This window comes from Pituophis catenifer, unplaced genomic scaffold, assembly GCF_029215685.1.
Source record: "Pituophis catenifer annectens isolate HBS135680 unplaced genomic scaffold, rPitCat1.0.hap2 SCAF_2, whole genome shotgun sequence".
Taxonomy (NCBI): Eukaryota; Metazoa; Chordata; class Lepidosauria; order Squamata; family Colubridae; genus Pituophis; species Pituophis catenifer.
Genome location: NW_027256882.1, coordinates 202100873 through 202121893, shown reverse-complemented (window position 1 = coordinate 202121893; position 21021 = coordinate 202100873). Strand labels below are relative to the sequence as shown.

Here is a 21021-nt window from a genome sequence, read left to right as displayed (position 1 = left end):
GCGCAACCCTCCCAGGCTCTGTTTTCAGCTGGGATGGCCTCCTGCAACTCTCTGTCAGCAAAAACGAAGCTCTGGGGGGGGAGGCATTTGTGGCCTCCCTGAGCTCCATTTTTACTGGTAAAGGGCTGCAGGAGGCCATCTAGGCCAAAACCGGGGCCATGCCCACACCAGCCCAGCCACCCTGACCATGCCCACCTGGCGCCCTGAGGTCAAACACAATCCTGACGCGTCCCTCAATGAAAACGAATTTGACACCCCTGATCTTGTGAATTATGACTGCAGGGGTTGTGTATTATATCTTCATTCCTGCATTCAGAATATATCTTACGTTTCTTTCATGAAGAGAGAACTTTTATGCGTCTTCTGTATACTTTTATTGAAGCCAATGAACTTAATAGTAGCTGGATTCATTTTTATGCTGCTCCTATACTGTTGATTTCATTTTTGTTTCTTTCCTGGTTTGTTTATCTCAATGTCATGGTGTAATAACCTCTCGGTAAGGATTTAATAAATATTGACTGGATTCTGTAACAGAGAAATGCTGACACGCTCCAAATGAACAATATACTTACATATATTTAATTATAGTTTGTAGGAACTGTAATTGATTTTTCTTCCTCCCTCTTCCCCTTCTAGCTGATCATGCTGGGAGCTAGATGTAGTTATCTAAATGAAATCCAATGTTATGCTTGTAGACTGAACTATTTCTCTCCTCCCATTCTATCTCAACAACCTGGGCAAGATTGCGGCAATTTCTAAAATAGATGCTTAGGGAAAGAAATGTCACCCAGTGTTCTATGAAGGAAAACTCCATCTATTGATAGAAGCATACCTCTATGTTCTACTCAATGATACAAAGTACTCTGCAGGTTACATTTGTTCATTGAAGATCTTCATTCTTAAAGTATCAGTTCTTATATGGTCAAAAGCAGTGGTGGGATTCAGCCAGTTCGCACCACTTCGGGAGAACCGGTTGTTAACTTTCTGAGCAGTTTGGTGAACTGGTTGTTGGAAGAAATCATTAGGGCAGAGAACCGGTTGTTGAATTATTTGAATCCCATCACTGGTCAAAAGTACATTATTTATGAAAAAAGGGAAGCAACAGCAATTGGGCTACAGGCCCACTTGTATAGAACAAATACCCACACTATATTAAAATTGTGTGATTTTAATGACATTTATTTTTCATAATATCCTAAGAAAATAATCTCATTAATTGAAAGAATACTTTTCATTACTGTCATTGGATATGTAACAAATCAAATGCAGTGGTAAATATAGCCGTTATAGAACAATTGTACAAATAAAAATGGGGGGAAAGAATCATAATATATAATATTTATGAAAAGTATCTGTATCTCTTAAGTTTATCTATTTTATATTAGTTGCTGGGATTCTAGAAGCAGAAGACCATTTCCCAGTTGGCCACCAATTCATCCTAAAGAGTTAAAGAGTGAACTACTTTTAGACTTGAAGCTTACAAACGGAATAACATTTATAGTTTTAAAATATATTGCCAATGAATTTTTCAAGCACTGCTATAAAGAATCAGGAACTGTGCAGAATTTTGCCACTCTTAAAAAATAATACGGACAATTAATATATAAACAGTGAGTCAATCCCTCGTCTGCCAAGTTTTTAATAATTAGAGCAATAAAAACAGTCCATAATAAGCCTATTTGAATGTCTCTATCTGTACTCAGTCTGAATTCTCCTGAGCCTATCTTTTAAAACCATTGATTTATAAATAATTAAGAAAACTGCTCATTTAAATGATTTTTTCCTCCTATTTTTTTAAGGATGAAAAGAACCAGGTCTTGATAACAAATGCATGGCTACAGATGGTGAGTAACTTTGTCTTTATTCTAGGTGAGCCACTGGCTGAATTTAATTATTTGCCAAAGAACAGATTCTCCAGATGGAGAAAAGATTGAAGCAGAAAATAAATCCTGCCTATTTAGAGTTTATGTTAGTTATAATTCTTAGGATAGAGAAATTAATAGTTTGGCTTTATTGGATTTCAGAGAAAGCTGAGTAATTTCTGGAAGAGGTTTGAGCCAGATTAATGTTGAGGCTAAGCTTCAATTTGTGCTGAAAACTGAACACTGCAATTTGTCCCTCCTTCTGACCCCTAATTTAGTAGGCCCCACATTACCCGGTTCTGCTCCCTATATTCCTTATTAATGTGGGTGTTGCTAATAAGGCATGCCGGCAGAGAAATGCAGAATGTGGTATCATCTGGTAGATCCTATTAGGAATTACAAATAAATCTGATTGCCATTTTGGGTGACTGCTATACCTCCACCCTAGCCCATAATCTTCCTAATAGTAACCTAACAGTTGTATTCAGTGTTATTGTACATTACTACACATACTTAGTTTAGAAGAGTGTTTTTTCAAAGTTGGCAACTTTTAAGATGTGTGAACTTCAAGTCCCAAAATTCCCTAGCATGCTGATAGGGAAATTCTGGGAGTTGAAGTCTACAAATTTTAAAGTTGACAAGTTTGAAAATCACTGGTTTAGAAGAGTCTGCATGAGCTGCACTTTACCATGCTCTCCTACTGGAAATTTCCCTGAGGCTGTATCATGCCAACTTGCCTGTTGTTTTCCTATCTGTGAGCAGGAAACAGTTACTATCATTGCACTTTCTGTCATTTCTTCAAAATTACTGTTTTTCTTTCTTTCACTATATTAAGCGATCAGAACAATGATGAAACAGAGCAGCAATGGATTTATTTTTTAAAAAAAGCCCAGCAAAAAAGTAGGTACTTTTATGTCATGAAAAATAGTAATTAAAAAAACAGAACAGGGTTTTGAAACAGAAATGCTCTGCATATTAGTCAATTACTAAAACTATTATGGCATATCTAGTCTCCCCCGTGAATCCAAATATCTTCCATTATCGTTTTCTGTAGGTCATTGGCAATTCCATCTATAAAAATTGATATATATCTCCTCACAGATAAACCTGGCCCTGGGATGATGGCACTGATTCCTCATATTATTTTATATAGTGACAGCATTTAAGGTGCTCTAATAAATATACAGTGTATATTTCTCCATAGTACTGGATCGATGCATATTTGTCATGGGATCAGTATCAATATCCAGGAGTTCAGAATTTGAGATTTCCAGCTGATCAGATTTGGGTGCCAGATATTCTTCTGTACAACAGGTAGGCAATCATGTATGAAGTATTCTTTAAAAAACTTGCAGAATAGTATTGTGGTTACTCAAGTTCATCTAATCAAATAATTCAATGTGATCAATTCTTTTCCTTCTAAGGCACATGTAACCTGTGGACTTAATTACTACAAAACACGTGACAACCATTAACTTTAAAAGCAGATTAGACTTTTAAACTTGAAGAGTCACCCTTCCCTTTTGGCAACCTGCCCACAAATATCAAGTTAAGAGGAACAACAGTTGGAGAGTGGTATACATCCACTTTCTAATTGTGAACATCTCAAAGACTAAGATGGGTCTTGTTCAGTGGTGGGCTCTTCCTGGTTTGGCCCGGTTCCGCTGAGCCGGTAGCGGTGACGATATGAGGTCACTCAACCGGTTCTGCACCCCCCGTGCCCTCCCGCGTTATTCTTACCTTTTATTTGGCCCCACCCCCAATCTATTGCTGCCTCCTGAGTCCCAGGTGATCTGCTAGAAGAAAAAAGCTGTTTAAACTCTTGCCACAGGGCTTCAAAGGGCTGCCCTACAGCTGATCAGTGTTAAAAGGCAGTGTGCTGGTAGACTGGTGCCTCCAAAAACAAATGAGTAGACTGGTGCCTGAAAAAATAAATGGGTAGACCGGTGCCTCCAAAAACAAATGAGTAGACCGGTACAGCTCTGCAAGCAGTTAAAAGCCTGGTAGACCAGTACCTCTGCTAAATCCTAAAGAATTGTCACATGACCACCAAGCCACACCCACAAAATGAGCCGTGCCCACACAACCGGTAATAAAAAACTTTAGAACTCATCCCTGGTCTTGTTCTAATTCAGAAACGTGTTCCTCTAAGCAGGTTGGATCTCAAGCATCTCTACTTTAATTCCCGCCAAAGCTTATCAGGGCTGATCAGAACGTTGCTTACTGGCACTAGATATGATCATTAGTAATGGTCAACAGTTATCAAATTCTTTGGTTCTTGCTCCATTCTGAGCTGACCATGAGTACATTAGAGGCTGTTGTGGCTGAGCACATTTCATTCAATACTTAAAAAGAGAAAGCAACAAATGTTGAGAATATTTCCCTTGTCCAAAATATTTCTGTGGGGTGGGTGGGGAGTGAACCCTGTTATCAATTGGCTAGGCTGATTTAATGGAATGGAGTATTCAGCTACTTACAGAACAAATTATTAGAATGTTTTTCATCTGGCGTCTGTTAGACAAAAAAGGAAAGTCTGTCAGCACGTTAATGGACATCCGAGATATCAAAGTAAAGGAAAGACAAGATGCAGAAAATTAAAGCAAAGGGTCAGCAAAGGTCTGGAAACAGACAAATCTATGGTGTCTTGATGAGAGAGGAATGGAGACACAGTTGAGATCTGAAGAGCTGGAGATGGAAAGCATTTGTAGATCAAAGAATCGCTACAAATGTCTTTGGAGTATGCTATGCTGTGCTAAGCTCTGCTAGGCTATTCTTTGTGACAGTAAAAAAACACCAAAACAAATAAAAACAGTGTGATTCTTAACTAAAGATTATACAGGCAGTCCTTGACTTACGACCACAATGAACCCCAAAATTTCTGTTGTTAAGTGAGACATCTGTTAAGTGAATTTTGCCCCATTTTACAGCCTTTCTTCCTTCAGTTGTTAAGTGAATCACTGCAGTTGATAATTTAGTAACACGGTTGTTAAGTGAATCTAACTTCCCCATTGGCTTTGCCTGTGAGAAGGTCGCAAAAGGGGATCACATGACCTTGGGACACAGCAATGGTCATACATGTGAGTCAGTTCCCAAGCATCTGAATTTTGATCACATGACCATGGGGATGCTGAAACTGTCGTAACTCTGAAGAATAAGTCAGTTTTATAAGTCACTTTTTTCAGTGCCGTTGCAACTCTGAACAGTCTCTTAAGTGAATGGTTGTAAATCGAGGACTACATGTACAGGGGGGGTCACCCACAGGGAGGGTCACACTCTGGACCTGATTTTTGTCTCTGGCCAGTGGTTGAGTGGTCTTGTTATAGGGGATATAGACATGGAACCCTTGTCATGGTCAGACCACTCGCTCCTTCGCCTGGACCTTCGAACTGCTACACCCTGCCGCAGGGAGGCGGAGCCAACAAGATGGTTTCACCCCAGGCGCCTGATGGATCCTGATAGGTTCCAGATGGAGCTTGGGCCACTTCCTGAGGATCTGGCACACGATTCAGCCGAGGACCTGGTGGCTGCCTGGGATCGGGCAGCTGGTCGGGCCTTGGACCGAATCGTGCCTTTGAGGCCTCTGACCCAGTGCTGATCCCTCATGGCTCCTTGGTTTACCAAGGAGCTGAGGGAGATGAAGCGCCGGAAAAGATGCCTGGAGAGCGGTTGGAGGGCCAGCCTCGCTTAATCTGACCGAACACTGGTAAGGTCGCATATTAAGACCTACCTAGTGGTGATAAAAGCGGCAAAGGGTAATTACTTTTCCGCTCTTATTGCATCATCAGAGAATCATCTGGCCGCCCTGTTCAGGGTGACCCACTCCTTGCTCCATCCGGGAGTGCGGGAGGACCCCCTGGAAGGCAGAGCCGAGGATTTCGGACAATACCTGTATGACAAAATCACTCAGATCCGGGGGGATTTGGACTCTGACTGGGTAGATCCAGGCAGGGTGATGAGGAATAGTCTTGAGAATGTTACCTGGGAAGAGTTTGACTCTGTGACGCCTGATGATGTGGACAGGGCTTTGGGGAGACTTAGTTCGGCCACATGTTTACTGGACCCGTGTCCCTCCTGGTTAGTACTGGCTTCCCGGGAGGTTACACGAGGCTGGCTCCAGGGAATTATCAACGCTTCGTTGAGTGAGGGTCACTTCCCCACTGCCTTGAAAGAGGCGGTGGTGAGGCCTCTCCTCAAGAAGCCTTCCCTGGACCCGGCAGTATTAGCCAACTATTGTCCTGTCTCCAACCTTCGCTTTGTTGCAAAGGTTGTTGAGAGTGTGGTTGCACGACAGTTTCCACAATTCCTGGAGGAAACATCTTATCTAGATCCGTTCCAGTCGCGTTTCAGGTCTGGGCACAGCACGGAAACGGCATTGGTCGCATTGGTAGATGATCTCTGGAGGGCTCGGGACAGGGGTTGCTCCTCTGTTCTGGCCCTGTTAGACCTCTCAGCGGCTTTTGATACCATCGACCATGGTATCATGCTGCACCGGTTGGAAGAGTTGGGGATGGGGGCACCGTGTTACGGTGGTTCTCCTCCTTTCTCTCAGACTGGTCGCAGTTCATGTTGGCAGGGGGGCAGAGGTCAACCTTGAGGCCTCTCATTTGTGGAGTGCCTCAGGGGTCGGTCCTCTCGCCCCTTCTGTTCAACATTTATGTGAAGCTGCTGGGTGAGATCACCCGTGGCTTTGGGGTAAAGTACCATCAGTACGCTGATGACACCCAGCTGTACATCTCCACCCCAGGCCACCCCAACGATGTCCTTGAAGTGATGTCCCAGTGCCTGGAGGCCGTGCGGATCTGGATGGGGAAGAACAGGCTCAAGCTCATCCCTACCAAGACTGAGTGGCTGTGGCTCCCGGCATCCCGATATAGTCAGTTGACTCCATCACTGACTATTGGGGGCAAGTTTTTGGCCCCCGCAGAGAGGGCGCGCAATCTGGGAGTCCTTCTGGATTTGCAGCTGTCCTTGGAGGAACATCTGACGGCTGTAGCCAGGGGGACCTTTTGTCAGGTTCGCCTGATTCGCCAGTTGCGGCCCTTTCTTGATTGGGATTCCCTGTGCACAGTCACTCATGCCCTCATCACCTCGTGCCTGGACTACTGCAACGCTCTTTACATGGGGCTCCCCTTGAGGAGCACCCGGAGGCTCCAACTGGTCCAGAATGCGGCCGCATGGGTAATTACGGGAGCCGCTTGGCGCTCCCACATAACACCACTCCTGCGTGAGCTGCACTGGCTCCCAGTGGTCTTCCGGGTGCGCCTTCTCTGTAGGGGCACCTACCCTCTGGAATCAGCTGCCTCCGGAGATAAGGAGGATCCAAGACCTCGGTGCCTTCCGCCGTGCCCTTAAAACTTTCTTTTTTCAGCAAGCCGGGCTGGCTTAACATATTTTTTAATATTTTTTAATTTTTAATTGGTCTGTTATCTTAAATTGGGGCCAAATTAATATATATCCTTTTAACTGTTTTTAATGTTTATATTGTATGTTTTTATCTGGCTGTACACCGCCCAGAGTCCCTCTGGAGAAGATGCGGTATATAAATTCAAGATAAAATAAAAAATAAAAATAAAAAATAAATAAAAATGTATCCTAAACGAAGGCATGAAAATACATATCTTGGTAAAATTAACTTGACAGCAGTGGTAAATGAATAGAATTCAGTTATCCTTTTTCAGATCTGCTATTTGCAGATCTCAGATGACCCATCAGTTAAGAGAGGACAGAATTCTCTTTTGAGAGCTACTAGGAATTAGAAGAGTTACTATTTTTATCATTATTGTGGTTGGTTGCACCTTCAGCCAGACGTTTAAACTACATCTGGATAGGATAGGATAGGATAGGATAGGATAGGATAGGATAGGATAGAATAGAATAGAATAGAATAGAATAGAATAGAATAGAATAGAATAGAATAGAATAGAATAGAATTCTTTATTGGCCAAGTGTGATTGTACACTTGTCTTTGGTGCATATACTCTCAGTGTACATAAAAGAAAAGATACATTCATCAAGAATCATAAGGTACAACACTAAATGATAGTCATAGGGAACAAATAAGCAATCAAATCTGACTTTTTTTATCCTACTCATTGAATCCTCCCCAAGGAATTGGGATAGGCAGATGTTGCTTGATAAAGTTAACAGTAGTATGTAAGCTAATACTGTTATTATGAAACATTTTATAATTGTCATTTTAAATTTTGGATCAATGTTTCGGTGTACCAAAGGGAAAAGTATTTTAAGAAAGCAACACAAAAGTGCCATCAAGTCCCAGCCACACAGAAAAAAATTGACTTTTATTAATTAATCTGCTGAAGTTTTGATTTATATAGTGGTTTAAGCTTATTCATCTAATTGCTACACACTGAAGAACTAAAGTCTGATAATGAATTGGAAATTATATGTGTATAGTTGAAACATGTGATTTATAATTCATAATCCCTACTCCACTACATATGTATTCTGATAGTTCTGCTAAAATTGATACTTATAGTAAAAAAGACTCAAATGATAATAGTTATTATTATTATTATTATTATTATTATTATTATTATTATTATTATTATTATTATTATTATTATTACTATTATTACTATTATTATTATTTTTCTATGTTTTTCTAACCAATATTTAATTGTTTCTGATACATTTTATAGTGCAGATGAAAGATTTGATGCAACATTTCATACCAATGTTTTGGTAAACTATTCGGGATCATGTCAGTATATACCTCCAGGTAAGAGAGTTTTTAATATAAGCGTTTTAATCAATTCTTCAGGAAGGAAAGAATATCTGTGAATGTACTGTAGATTAGAATGTTTAGAGTATGTCTGCATTATTAGAATATTCTGTCATTACTGCTGCACAAAAACATTCTTGCTTGTGAATAGGGGTGAATTTTGCGAAGCACTCAACTATCAGGCATAACTTTTGTAAACATGACAGTTATTCCACCATCAGAATTTATATTAGCAGTAAGCTATGGATATGTCCCCAGATTGCTTTTGTGGAGAAAAACGTGAAAGTGCCAAACAGGCTTGTCTATATCTACTTATTTTTGTTCAATAGGTAAAAAAGCAAAGTAAAAGCATTGCTTTGAATGATCTAAACACAATTTATGCAAAATAAACACATTAAGGACTCACTAAAAGTAACACAGTCCCTTTGAACATCTATTCGGAGACGAGTCGTGTGGACTTCTAAATATTATTTTTTTAAAGGTTGAAATATTTTTGAAATAAAAGTAGGTTATCTCTTTCTCTCTCTCACTCTCTCTCCCTCCCTCCCTCCATCTCTTCCTCTCTGCCTTTCTGTGTGTGTCTCTCTCTTCCTCTGTTTCCTTTGTTTCACTGGATTGCAAGTTGTGAAATCATACAATGAGCTATCAAACCTTTACATCAAAGCAGGAGAACAGATACATCACAAGCAGTGATTTTGTGTTCCAGTTTTCCGCAACAATATGGTTTCATATGATCTGGATTAGAACTGTTGCATGGATGCTGGCAAGAGTTAACCTTTTATTCCCACCTTTCAATTACCTCTATCCATTTCTCACACTGAGAATTCCAACACCCTCCCCCCCAACACTACTGTTGGCTGGAATTCACAGATCCAAATATCACCCAGGGACAATTTTGCTTACCTTCCAATTCCAGCTGAGGTCAGCTAGCCCTGCCACCATCTACTTGATTTGTAAAAATTTCAACCTAATGGTGGCAGGAAAGAGGCAATAAAAACAGATTCCCATCTGCCCACTGTACATGAGCGATATCACAGAGGGAAAAACTTATCTGAGCTGGAAAGCTAGTTCAATGGTCCTGTGCCCATGCTGGAAATATTGTGCTGACTTTTTGTAAACAGCCTAAAATGTAATTTCCTTCCCATCAGGAAGAAGGGTTTTCTGTCCTCTTGTGGAAAGAGGGATGTACATTCCCAACTTCATTTCTGTATGGAGAGAAAAACTTTAACCGTATCTCCTGTTTGCTGAGCCCCAGCATTTCATGGCAAAGTCAATTTAAGTCTCAAATAGACCACAGTGTTATAGAGCTCTATGTTTTATGTCAAACATTTTGGAGATATCTCATTGTTTTTTCCCCCTCCTTCTGCTTTTATTTTTAGTCAGTGAAAGATGGAATAATTAAGTGGCAAAGAATGTGTGATAAATATTAATTGCTGGTTAGACATGAAGTATTTATGTCAGAGCAGACAGTCCTTAGGGAAAAGCAAAATTAGAGAGAACATTTTATTGCAGAAAAAGATGTTAAAAAGCTGATATAAATCCAAAGAGAAAATTTAGTTACGGTGTTACTTTTTTTTAACGATAATTCAAAATTCATATCAGTCTAAATTGTGTGTGTTTGTTATTTTGTTTCAAGCATTATAAATGCAGTTTCAAACAGTTAAGGCACTCTGCTCATGGTTTATCACTGAAGTTGGAAGTCTTCCACTGAAGTTTATTGAACAAGCATCTTGCCACATTTTTCACAGAGGACGAAACTATTCTGGCTGTTGCAGATTTATGTATTTTGAACCAAGACATGCTTCAATTATATAAAGCATTATGTAATGCAATTTAAATGCAAATTGAGTAAAGGATATTTAATCCCACTGCCACAATGTATTGCTTACCTTTATGCAGCCAAACTCTCCTAAGCAATTTTCTTTCAGTAGATTCACCTGCAGTACTGGAGCTCGGCTAAGGAAAAACCGGTGCCATTATTGGGCATATTGGGCATAGAAAGTAAGCAATGCTGCATTGCTAGGATGCAATGACCCCACGTTACTTGGGAACAAGCAGCACTCTATTCCTTGGTAGCAATGATTCATGCATGTTAGTTATCTTTAAATGTGATATTCTTCAGTACTGTACATCTTGATTTAAAGATATAGATCAACTTTTACCGTTCTGCAGTCATGGACACCATAACTTTAATTAAAAGAAGGACTAGGGGTGACATGATAGCAGTGTTCCAATATCTCAGGGGCTGCCACAAAGAAGAGGGAGTCAAGCTATTCTCCAAAGCACCTGAAGGCTGGACAAGAAGCAATAGATGGAAACTAATCAAGGAGAGAGCAAACCTAGAACTGAGAAGAAATTTCCTGACAGAACAATTAATAGTGGAACAACTTGCCTCCAAAAGATGTGGATGCTCCAACACTGGAAATTTTAAAGAAGAGATTGGATAACCATTGTCTGAAATGGTATAGGATTTCCTGCCTAAGCAGGGGGTTGGATTAGAAGACCTTCAAGGTCCCTTCCGACTCTATTATTCTATTCTATTCTATGAGAATTCTGGGTCAAATTATTTCTTTTTAAAAAGTATTCAAACAGAACTGTTTAAGTTTTCTGCATTAATCCTAGCAAGCTGTTAGTTTCTCTTTTAATGTTGTTTTTCATGCCAGCTTGCATTTTGACAATAGTTACCAAGATGGATATTATTAGGTTTTAAGACCAATAATTATGAAAGTAGATTAGAAACATTGATGATACTTTCTGTCTTCCTGAGTGACAAATTATTCAGAGTCAGGAAAAACAAAATATCTGAGAGCTCAGCATTTCTCTCATGTGGGAAATAAGGTGATATCAGAAGACCAATCTGATACTTCCAGACATGGAATATAACAGGTTACTGTAGGATTTTTTTCACTCCCATCCACAGCATTTGAAAAACATTATTAGGTTACACAGTCTTTGAAAATGAACCTTCCTGTAAGCTAATAAATTAAACTAACAAACTTAAACCACCAAAGAGCTACGGGCCCTGTGGGCCGTCCTCAAAAAACCTTTCGGAAATGTCCCAGTGGCCAGAAAATGTGAGGCACTGAAGTGAGAACATTAGTTTCACAGTATGACTAACTTCCATAGATAGCAATTCAGCTGTTTTTGCTGAGGCTGAAATGGATAATATACAGTCTTCACGTCAATACATGCTACTATGGAGAAGAATTTGATATCTGCGCACTGGAGGCAAAGTTGCTTTGAGCTTTACTGATACTCTAGAGTAAGGTTTCCCAACCTTGACAGTTTTAAGACATGTGGACTTCAACTCCCAGAATTCCCCAGACAGCCATCTTAAAGTTGCCAAGATTGGGCAACTCTGCTCTAGATATTTCTTTTGTTAACTTTTGCTGCACTCTCCTCCAAAGAGTGCAGCTAGGATTTAAAATTACAGATTTAATTTATTAGCAGATGAGTTTGGAACACACTTTAAAGCCATCAGCCCCTTTAATGTTTGGTGTAAATATACATAAATGTATACCAATGCAATTTCATCCCATTTTACTCTTGTCTTCATCAATTTAATGTTGTCTTTCCTTACAGGCATCTTGAAAAGCACATGTTACATTGATGTCCGCTGGTTTCCTTTTGATGTGCAGAAATGCAATTTGAAATTTGGTTCATGGACACACAATGGTTGGCTGCTTGATCTGCAAATGCTCGAAGCTGATGTTTCTAACTACATATCAAACGGTGAATGGGATTTAGTAGGTATGTTGAATTTTGTTAAAGAAGCTTAATGAATCAAGATTTTCTTAAAATCCTGTTAGCGAGGGATAATTATATATCTGTTTCTGTGATGCTACTTCAGCTATGCTTCAATGTGTTTTCATATCAGGTGTAAGATAAATATTGTATCACTCATACATTGCCACTTAGTAATACCATTTCTAGGACCCTGCACCTTTTGGTTTGAGAGAATGGAATAAAGTGGGTCAAGTTTACGATAAAGATAAAAGACTCTTTCAAATCAAGTTGAACCCTTGAAAATTTCTTGATTGCGCCTTTATAGTTTTCATGGAATTGGTTAGGAGTAGTGGTGAAATCCAAATTTTTTTATTACAGGTTCTGCGGGTGTGGCTTGGTGGGCGTGGCAGGGGAAGGATACTGCAAAATCTCCATTCCCACCCCACTCCAAGGGAAGGATACTGCAAAATCCCCATTCCCTCCCCACTCCTGGGGAAAGGATATTGCAAAATCTCCATTTCCACCCCACTCTGGGGCCAGCCAGAGGTGGCATTTACCAGTTCTCCGAACTATTCAAAATTTCCACTACTGGTTCCCCAGAACCTGTCAGAGCCTGCTGGATTTCACCCCTGGTTTGGAGGTTGTTTTTCTTTTCTTTTTTATTTAAATCTTTCCAGTCTCCCTACAGCCAAGATATTTTCAGACTAATACTACCCAGTCCTAATCCTGCTTATTTTAGATGAGATAAATTACATAAATTATATCCCACTAGCTCAAGGAATCAGAGGATCTCAAGTAGCCAATCCAACAGAGGAACATCAGGTCTCCTGCTTCCTCTCAGCAGAAGGATTGACCATCCAGCTGGCTGCTTTATCTGCTATCCATCTGCCTATCCAGCACTTGGACTTTTCCTCCTTGGCAGTAACCTCCACCTCCAGAATTAAACATAATATATTAACTCTGCTTTCCAACTATATTACCGGTTGTCCTCGACTTATGACCACAATTGAGCCCAGAATATATGTTGCTAAGTGAGAAAATTTGAAATGAGTTTTGCCCCATTTTATGACTTTGTTTGCCACATTTGTTAAGTGAATCACTGCTGTTAAAATAGTAGTAGCCTGGTTGTTAAGTGAATCTGGCTTCCTCGTTGATTTTGCTTGTCAGAAGGTCGCAAAAGATGATCACGTGACCTCAGAGCACTGCAACCATCATATATATGAATCAGTTGCCAAGCATCAGAATGTAAATCACGTGGCCATGGGAATGGGGCAATGGTCATAAGTGTGAAAAATGGTCATAAGTTGCTTTTTTCAGTGCCGTTGGAATTTTGAATGGTCACTAAATGGACTGTTGTAAGTTGAGGGCTGCTTGTGTACTGTAAATAATTTCGGGAAACAATAATGCTTAAGATATTACTGAACTACAGCACCCTGCATACTTTGCTGTTGGCTTGTATGCTAGCAATTGTAGATCAGCCAATCATAAGAGAAAGAAGTTCTCCATCCTTGCAAACTAAGTGTACTTTTTTTTCCTTTTTCAGTTTTTTTTTTAAGAAAGGAGAGAGTTGCAAAAGAGGCCCCCTTGCACTGACATATCTGAGATGTCTTGTTTGACAGGGATAGTGTATTGCCATTTGATTCCTCTACTGTGGCTTCAGCTCAGATTACAATTTCAGTTCTCCGACACCCTAAGAACTGAACCCCTAAGAACTTGCATATTTTATTTCAAAACATTTCTTCTGTCAGCTTATGTTTAAATATTCATAGGCTTGGAGGTGGGCCTGAGAAACCTATGCTGTTCCTACAGCTGATCGACTGTGACAGCAGTGGATGTGTGCCGCAAAAGTTATTTCCAGTGATAACAAAATCCTGGAATTTAATTCTTCACTTATCAGAGCTGTTGCCCAGAGCCAGGATTGGATTTAAACATAGTGAGGCCCTAAGCTATGGACTGTATTTGGCAGGGACTACCAGAGAATATAACACAAGGAAACATAGCAAGAATGCTGCCAGGATGAACAGAAAATGTGAACGCATACTGAAAGAAGGCATAATTTAATTAAACTAGAAAGTGCCATATGGACCATACAGGAGAGCTTAATTTATGGAGGCTTTCATATGTGAAATTATAATAAAATCATGACAAATGAAAATCTGAAATATTGGAGGCCCCCTTCAGACATTGATGTCTTAAGCTGTAGCTTGTTTAGTTTATGACTAAATTCAGCTCTGCCTGGAGGAAGGGAGAATTTTTTTTTATCGTTATGAATGCCTGCATATTTATATATTTCTTGCTCACAATGAAAGCTGGTGTTTGGGTGATTTTTCCCCCCAAAAGCTGCAGAGCTTTTTGTAGTATGCATTTTAAAAAAAGGCTGATTCGTAACGCCACAACTTTTTAAAACTAGGCTTCAGAACTTCCCCATGTTTGCCATTTCAGAGTTGATGTTCATACTGCACATCTGTTTCTGTCAAGGCTATTGAACTTTTCCAGCCATGTCCTTTAGGCTTGTTTAAGACATAATCTGGATGAAAATTATTTTAAAAAAACATGTAAAGAGGGATGTTGAAAGAAGCACTAAAAACAGAAGTAGCATTGGTTCTATACAAAGGCAACACAATGAAAATATTTTCCATCTGCTGTCCTATAAATAGCTTGAGACCTACAACCTCAATCACTAAACATTGTAATAATGGTTGATTGCTATTTGCAATTTGATAGAGAGATTGAAGAATAGTCCATTACACCTTACAGTTCTATAATGAAACTGATCAGTAGAGTAATGGCTACTGTATATGCTTAGATAATTTTTAAAGGAACATTGACTGATTCTTCATGAGATATGTTTGCGCTGCTTCATAGATTTATATGGATTTTTCAGTGTGTACAATCATATGCCCTTAGAGTAAGATTAGTGCCGTGACAGAGCTAAATATTTATCCTGAGATGGTACTCATACATTATTTCCTAGAATATTATGGTGTTCACAATAATTACTGAAAATGAATGGGATAGAAGCATTAAATAAGCTTTGGCTCTCTGGATATTCAGCAATTCAGTTTTCAGCATTTCTCACAAATAGGCTATTCAGCAATTTCTGCAGGACCACAGCTTCTCCACACTTTCTCTAAGAAGTAGTAAAAGGGTAAAATAATCGAAGTGATCTGATGTGGGATACCTGGTAATCTACAGAATGAATGAAGTCACTAATGAATTGGTAGGTTCTGCTAGGCTTGTCTCCTGTTCCTAAACTGGGAATTGGTTTAATACTTAAGATGTACATCTAAGGGAATGCAAAGGTTAGATGAGAGATATAAATAAACAGTTGGTAGGAAGGAAATAAAGGCTATGAATTACAACTTATAGTTAAGTCATGGAACCCTACATGACTACAAACTACCTTCCAATCTTGAAGTCTAAATTCACGTTTGCTGCCTCAGCTCAAAACATATTATCCATTCAGTTATCATCAGGAATCATGATTAATTTTTGCAAACTGTGATTTCACACATCATCTGAACTGACCTAATATATTGATAGAAAGAAGAGTGTAGACCAGCCTTTCTCAACCTAGTGTCCTCATGGTATATTAGACTTCCACTTTTATAATCGATAACCACTAAATTCAATATATCTGAAGACATTGGATAAGGTCTAGATCCCTGACTGCCCTCAATTAGCAAGAATGTTGACTGTTCAGCTATTTTGAGAATGAAATTGCATATTTCTACTCTTATTATATTTTCAATTTGCTTCTGTGCAGGTGTCCCAGGCAAAAGGAATGAGCTGTACTATGACTGCTGCAAAGAGCCATATCCAGATGTGACTTACACTGTTACAATGCGCCGTCGCACCCTTTACTATGGGTTGAACTTATTGATTCCCTGCGTCCTTATTTCAGGCTTAGCATTGCTTGTTTTCTTACTTCCAGCTGACTCTGGAGAGAAAATATCTTTGGGTAAGGATTAAGACAATGCACAGTTTAAATATGTAGAAAAGAATGTATCAGCAAGAGTTGACAAAGGCTATACCTCTTCACGGATGATTTGTGTTTTTGATTATATATACAAATATCCTTCAATGTATTGATTAAGCCAAAACATAAGAGAGCGCCTTTCAGCATTACTGTCTTCTACTATGCTGATCTCCTAAACATAAAGGAGCATTTATTTTGCTTATGCTCATGCGTTCATCCAGAAATACTGCAGTCTAGAATTCTACCGTCTTAGTCTCAATTTTGCCTTCTGGCCTTTTTTAAATGTTACCTGCAGTGTGAAACTATGCATGGGGAGGGTTCACCATGTGGCTGTTTCTCCTGCCAGTCAGCCCTGCTCAAAATTGGGGAAATCTGGATTCAAAAGAAGAAAGCAGATTAATTGGAAAAATCTATTGTTATTCAAATTATGCTAGAAAAGTAATGTTTTCATGATGTTCAGAATACTTTTTAAAAACTTTCTACAACACACATTTCTCTTAATCTAGAGATATTGCCTATCTAATAAATGGAATGTGCACTTTATTTAATGACCTTTAAAGTGGAAAACATGCATGACTTCAGTCCCGCTTCACTTTTTGTCTCTTTCACAATTTTGTTATAGGTATAACTGTTCTTCTGTCCTTGACGGTTTTTATGCTCCTTGTAGCAGAAATAATGCCTGCCACATCAGATTCAGTTCCCTTAATAGGTATGTTGATGGTGCACCACTTCTCATGATAAAAAATGAATCAGGTTTAAAACTGCGTAAAATTTATTTGGATCAGATTCCTGCCTGGGCAACTGATGGGAAAGTAAAGGTGAAAGAGAGGAGATGGGAATAGAGATGGAAAAAAAAATCTTTTAAAAATATTTTTCCCCATATTGGAACACAAATTTATTTACTTTTTAGAATTAGATCATGACTGTAAATACCAGTAGCAACTTTCGTTGTCCCGTGGGAAAGGGAAAAACTGCTTCCAAAACACTTCCTTTCTTCTCCAAAGAAATTTGGAGGAAGAACTAATTTCTTCTGAGTTGTCAATGGACCACAACAAGAATTATAAATACAGATAAATAAAATCACATTCTGATGAAAATGGGAATTCATTGGGAACCTTTCTCATTCTTACAGTTGTTCTGTAGCTTAGTTCACAAAACGCTTGACCACTCTAGGAAAACTGCAACATAAATTTACTGATCAACAACAGATCAATTATTACAAATGGAATGTTAAGTCTGCATAAAACCATTGTAAGGGTAAAATTTCATGTGGTGGTGACTTTTCAGTTCTGGATGACAAATGATGCACTTGTGTGAATGAATTATAGACTATCATGCTGTCAAATACCAGAAACGTAGTTATTTCATAACATGGTAGTAAGATGCTAGGTAGGGACCAAACTGCATTTTGTCCATGTCAGTTTTTAAAGCAGTCAGTGTTAAAAATCATTTTTAAAAACCCCATAAATGCTGACATTCCCTCATCCAATCACTTACCCACAACCTATCTGGATCCCACTCAAGGCTTAGGAATCTGAGTAATTGTGTTCCTTTCCCTCCTTATTTTTTTACCCATAGAAGGTCCTTGTGCCCAGTCCAGGTGGCCAAAGATTAATAACTGGTGCTTTCTTTGTTTGAGAGCATGACTCCATATTCTCAGTTCTACCCAGATGTGGCTTCCTGAATAGTGCCATCTCTTCCAAGAGCAGTGGTAAAAGTGTTCCTAGAAGTCTCACCTGTTTTACTATTCCCACAATGCAGTGTACACAGGAATGCACTTCAGCTGCCTCTCTCCTCTACCACATCCCTTTTAATAATACATCTTTATTCTCCTCCAATCCCATCTTTTCTGTCTTCTAGCCATTCATACTTCCCCAATCCCCTTCATTCTCCCATCTCACTCCTCCATATTCCATTTCTTCCCATGATCATCTGTTTACTTCTTTCTTTTTTAAAAAATAAATTTTATTAAGTATACAGTTTAAAAACATTAGACTTGGTGCGACTTGTCTGATACATACTTTTCTAACACTTTTTTTTTTGTGTATGTTACAATATAATATCATGCATATTCCATATATACTTTTTGTACATTTAATCTCACTTCAGTTACATACATATTCCCTTCGTCTCTATTCAAATCCAATTTATTCCTATCTAATATTTCTTAATTTTATTTTATTTATTTTTCTCCCCTTTTCTTCACTCTGTTTCTAATTCTCTATCCCTACATTCCTCCTTTTCTCTAGCCATTTATAAAATGTATTCCAGGTTACATAGAATTCCAATTCATCTTTATCTTTGAGCTCCTTTGTTAATCTGTCCATTTCTGCACAGGTCAATATTTTGTTAATTACTTCTAACTCTTGTGGGTTCTCTCTGCATTTCCAATTTTGTGTGAATAGTGTTTATTTCTTTCTTCATGAATAAGGCCATCACATCTTTTTCTTCTTCTCCTTCTTTACAACTCAACACCAGCCTCTGGCACATTCCTCTAAGCACCAAGGAGTGACTTCGCCCGCCTCCTAATCCATTCCTGTGTACAACCTCAATATTTCTATTTAAATATATACTTAAACATTTCTATTTAAATATATACAAAAATATTTCCTTTATGTTTTAAAACTGTTAAAATAAAATGGAGAGGAGCTGAAAAACTTGGGGGGGGGGGGGGCATCATCCTATCCCAATCATTGTGAGCCTCAGTTAAGAATTGAGCAGATGCAAAACTGAGAACTGTAGTTTAAAAACATTTGGGAATGACAATAATTATGCAATGCAAATCCGCAGCACTTCATCAAACTAAGTACAGTAGGACAAGACTTGAAAAAAGGCCCAAGTTTTAATCTCACATCCCAAAATGTGGATTAGTCATGCAGGAAAAACATCTTTTTTGAAGGTTGAGGGCCTAACGAACAAACCAGGTTTTTCAAGTTGATTTTGAGAGCTATTCTCCTTTCTTAGACAAAGAATGCCTAAAAAGCCTCATTGATGCTTCAAATATTTTTTTGTAATGCCTGAACAATTAGAGCATATCGAATGTATTTGAAATGCACTGTACAAAGTAGCCATCTAGGTCAAACATACTTGGTACCTTTCATCTACTTAGTGGATTTGATTTTCCCTGCTGAATTGCCATAAAAGAAGAATGATGGCTTTCACTACAACACACAGGAAGACCCATGACTCAAAGACAGTGCCACTGGTTATGCCACTAAAGTGAATAAAATGTCCAGGAATGAGACCAGTCCAATAAATAGAAGCTTCCCATTCTATCTTCCTAAACTGAAATAGAGTTTTCCAGCTTAGTAGTCTTTACGGTAGAGGAAGACGCCATCTTAATTAATTAATTAAGCAATGAATTACTCCAGCTTTTTCCACCTAGGAGACCAAGGCATAAATTTGCTTTGAGTGCTAGCTGTTCGAAAGCATGAAAATGCAAGTAGGCAAATTGACACCATTTTGGTGGGAAGGTAACATGCCGGCCATATGACCACGGAAGCACCTTCGGACAATACTGGTTCCCTCGGCTAGGAAACGGAGATGAACACGGCCCCCTAGAAGTCAGAAACGACTGAGCAGGGGAATTTTTTACCTTCATCTTAGAGGGATCTCCAAACTTGGCAACTTTAAGACTTGTAGACTTTAACTCCCAGAATTCCTCAACCAGACACGCTTTAGGGTTTAAATGCTTTTTTATGTCTGGGGTTTGAAGAAAAAAAAAATGAAAAACTTTCTGTTTTCACATTAGCAAGAGAGAAAGGAGATATTTAAGCAGTTAGGAAGAGCGATTAGAAAGGAGGAAAGCTGGTATTTTCCCCCTACAAATACAAATACAAAGCATTCTGAGAGGTATACTGATTTATTTATATTTCTGGAATGTAGTTTGGTTTGGAGAATATTACAAACAAACCAATGATATATTGAGGGGTCTTGGAAGAATACTACTAGTGCTATAATAGAACTTTTATGTTCTGAGCTCTGCTGTGAAGTTAGACTACCAAATGTAAAGAAGCAAATTATCCTGAGGAATTTCATGCCAGCTTTGCTTGAGTCCAGGAAAATGTTATCCCCCATAATGTAGCAAAGTTCTGTACAGCTGCTGTGAGTACACACAAACAATTGACTCAGGGGTGGTATTCACTTACCTTCGCTACCGGTTTGCAAATGTGAACGTACGCGCCACCTCCATGCATGCATAGGGCCTTCCACGCATGCACAGAGTGTCAAAAATGGGACGTGGGCAGGTCCGGGTGGGTGGGCGGAGCATCCCGCAGCCATTACTACCGGTTTGCCCGAACCTGATAGAACCAGCTGAATACCACCACTGAATTGATCACTGCACATCCCTGACACCCAGTTCATTTATCTTACGGCTATGTGGTTTGTTGGTTTGTTTTCTATCTTTGCTGAAATTAGTTTATATATGTTCTGTTGTATTTGATCACTTACCAAGTAAATGTCATAAAGAGGAAGACCACCATTGCTTTTGCCTAAGGTTCGATATCAATGTTTTGGAAACTTGGCAACTAGCAATTATGTGGATGTCAACCCCTGAATTCCCCGTCAAGACTATTTCTAAATTTTTTGTCATGTAGCATTTTTCTCTTGTTTTTGTTTGTGAAAAGGCTTTAGAATACTTTTATTGCCTTGGACATTTGGCTAATTGTATTAAAATAATCAGTACCTACAGATTCGATGTTTTAAATTTA

The 21021-nt window shown here is 39.0% G+C and overlaps 1 protein-coding gene across 1 annotated transcript in view; it reads left to right on the top strand.

Moving 5' to 3' along the window:
* Nucleotides 1–21021, top strand: part of LOC139313131 (neuronal acetylcholine receptor subunit alpha-7-like) — a 95100-nt gene that overhangs the window by 45740 nt on the left and 28339 nt on the right. Inside the window, exons 3-8 of the mRNA XM_070938528.1 lie at nucleotides 1800–1844; nucleotides 3067–3176; nucleotides 8522–8601; nucleotides 12187–12354; nucleotides 16097–16291; nucleotides 16932–17018. Of these exons, the coding sequence (XP_070794629.1) occupies nucleotides 1800–1844; nucleotides 3067–3176; nucleotides 8522–8601; nucleotides 12187–12354; nucleotides 16097–16291; nucleotides 16932–17018 (685 nt within the window). The remainder of the gene's footprint in view (nucleotides 1–1799; nucleotides 1845–3066; nucleotides 3177–8521; nucleotides 8602–12186; nucleotides 12355–16096; nucleotides 16292–16931; nucleotides 17019–21021) is intronic.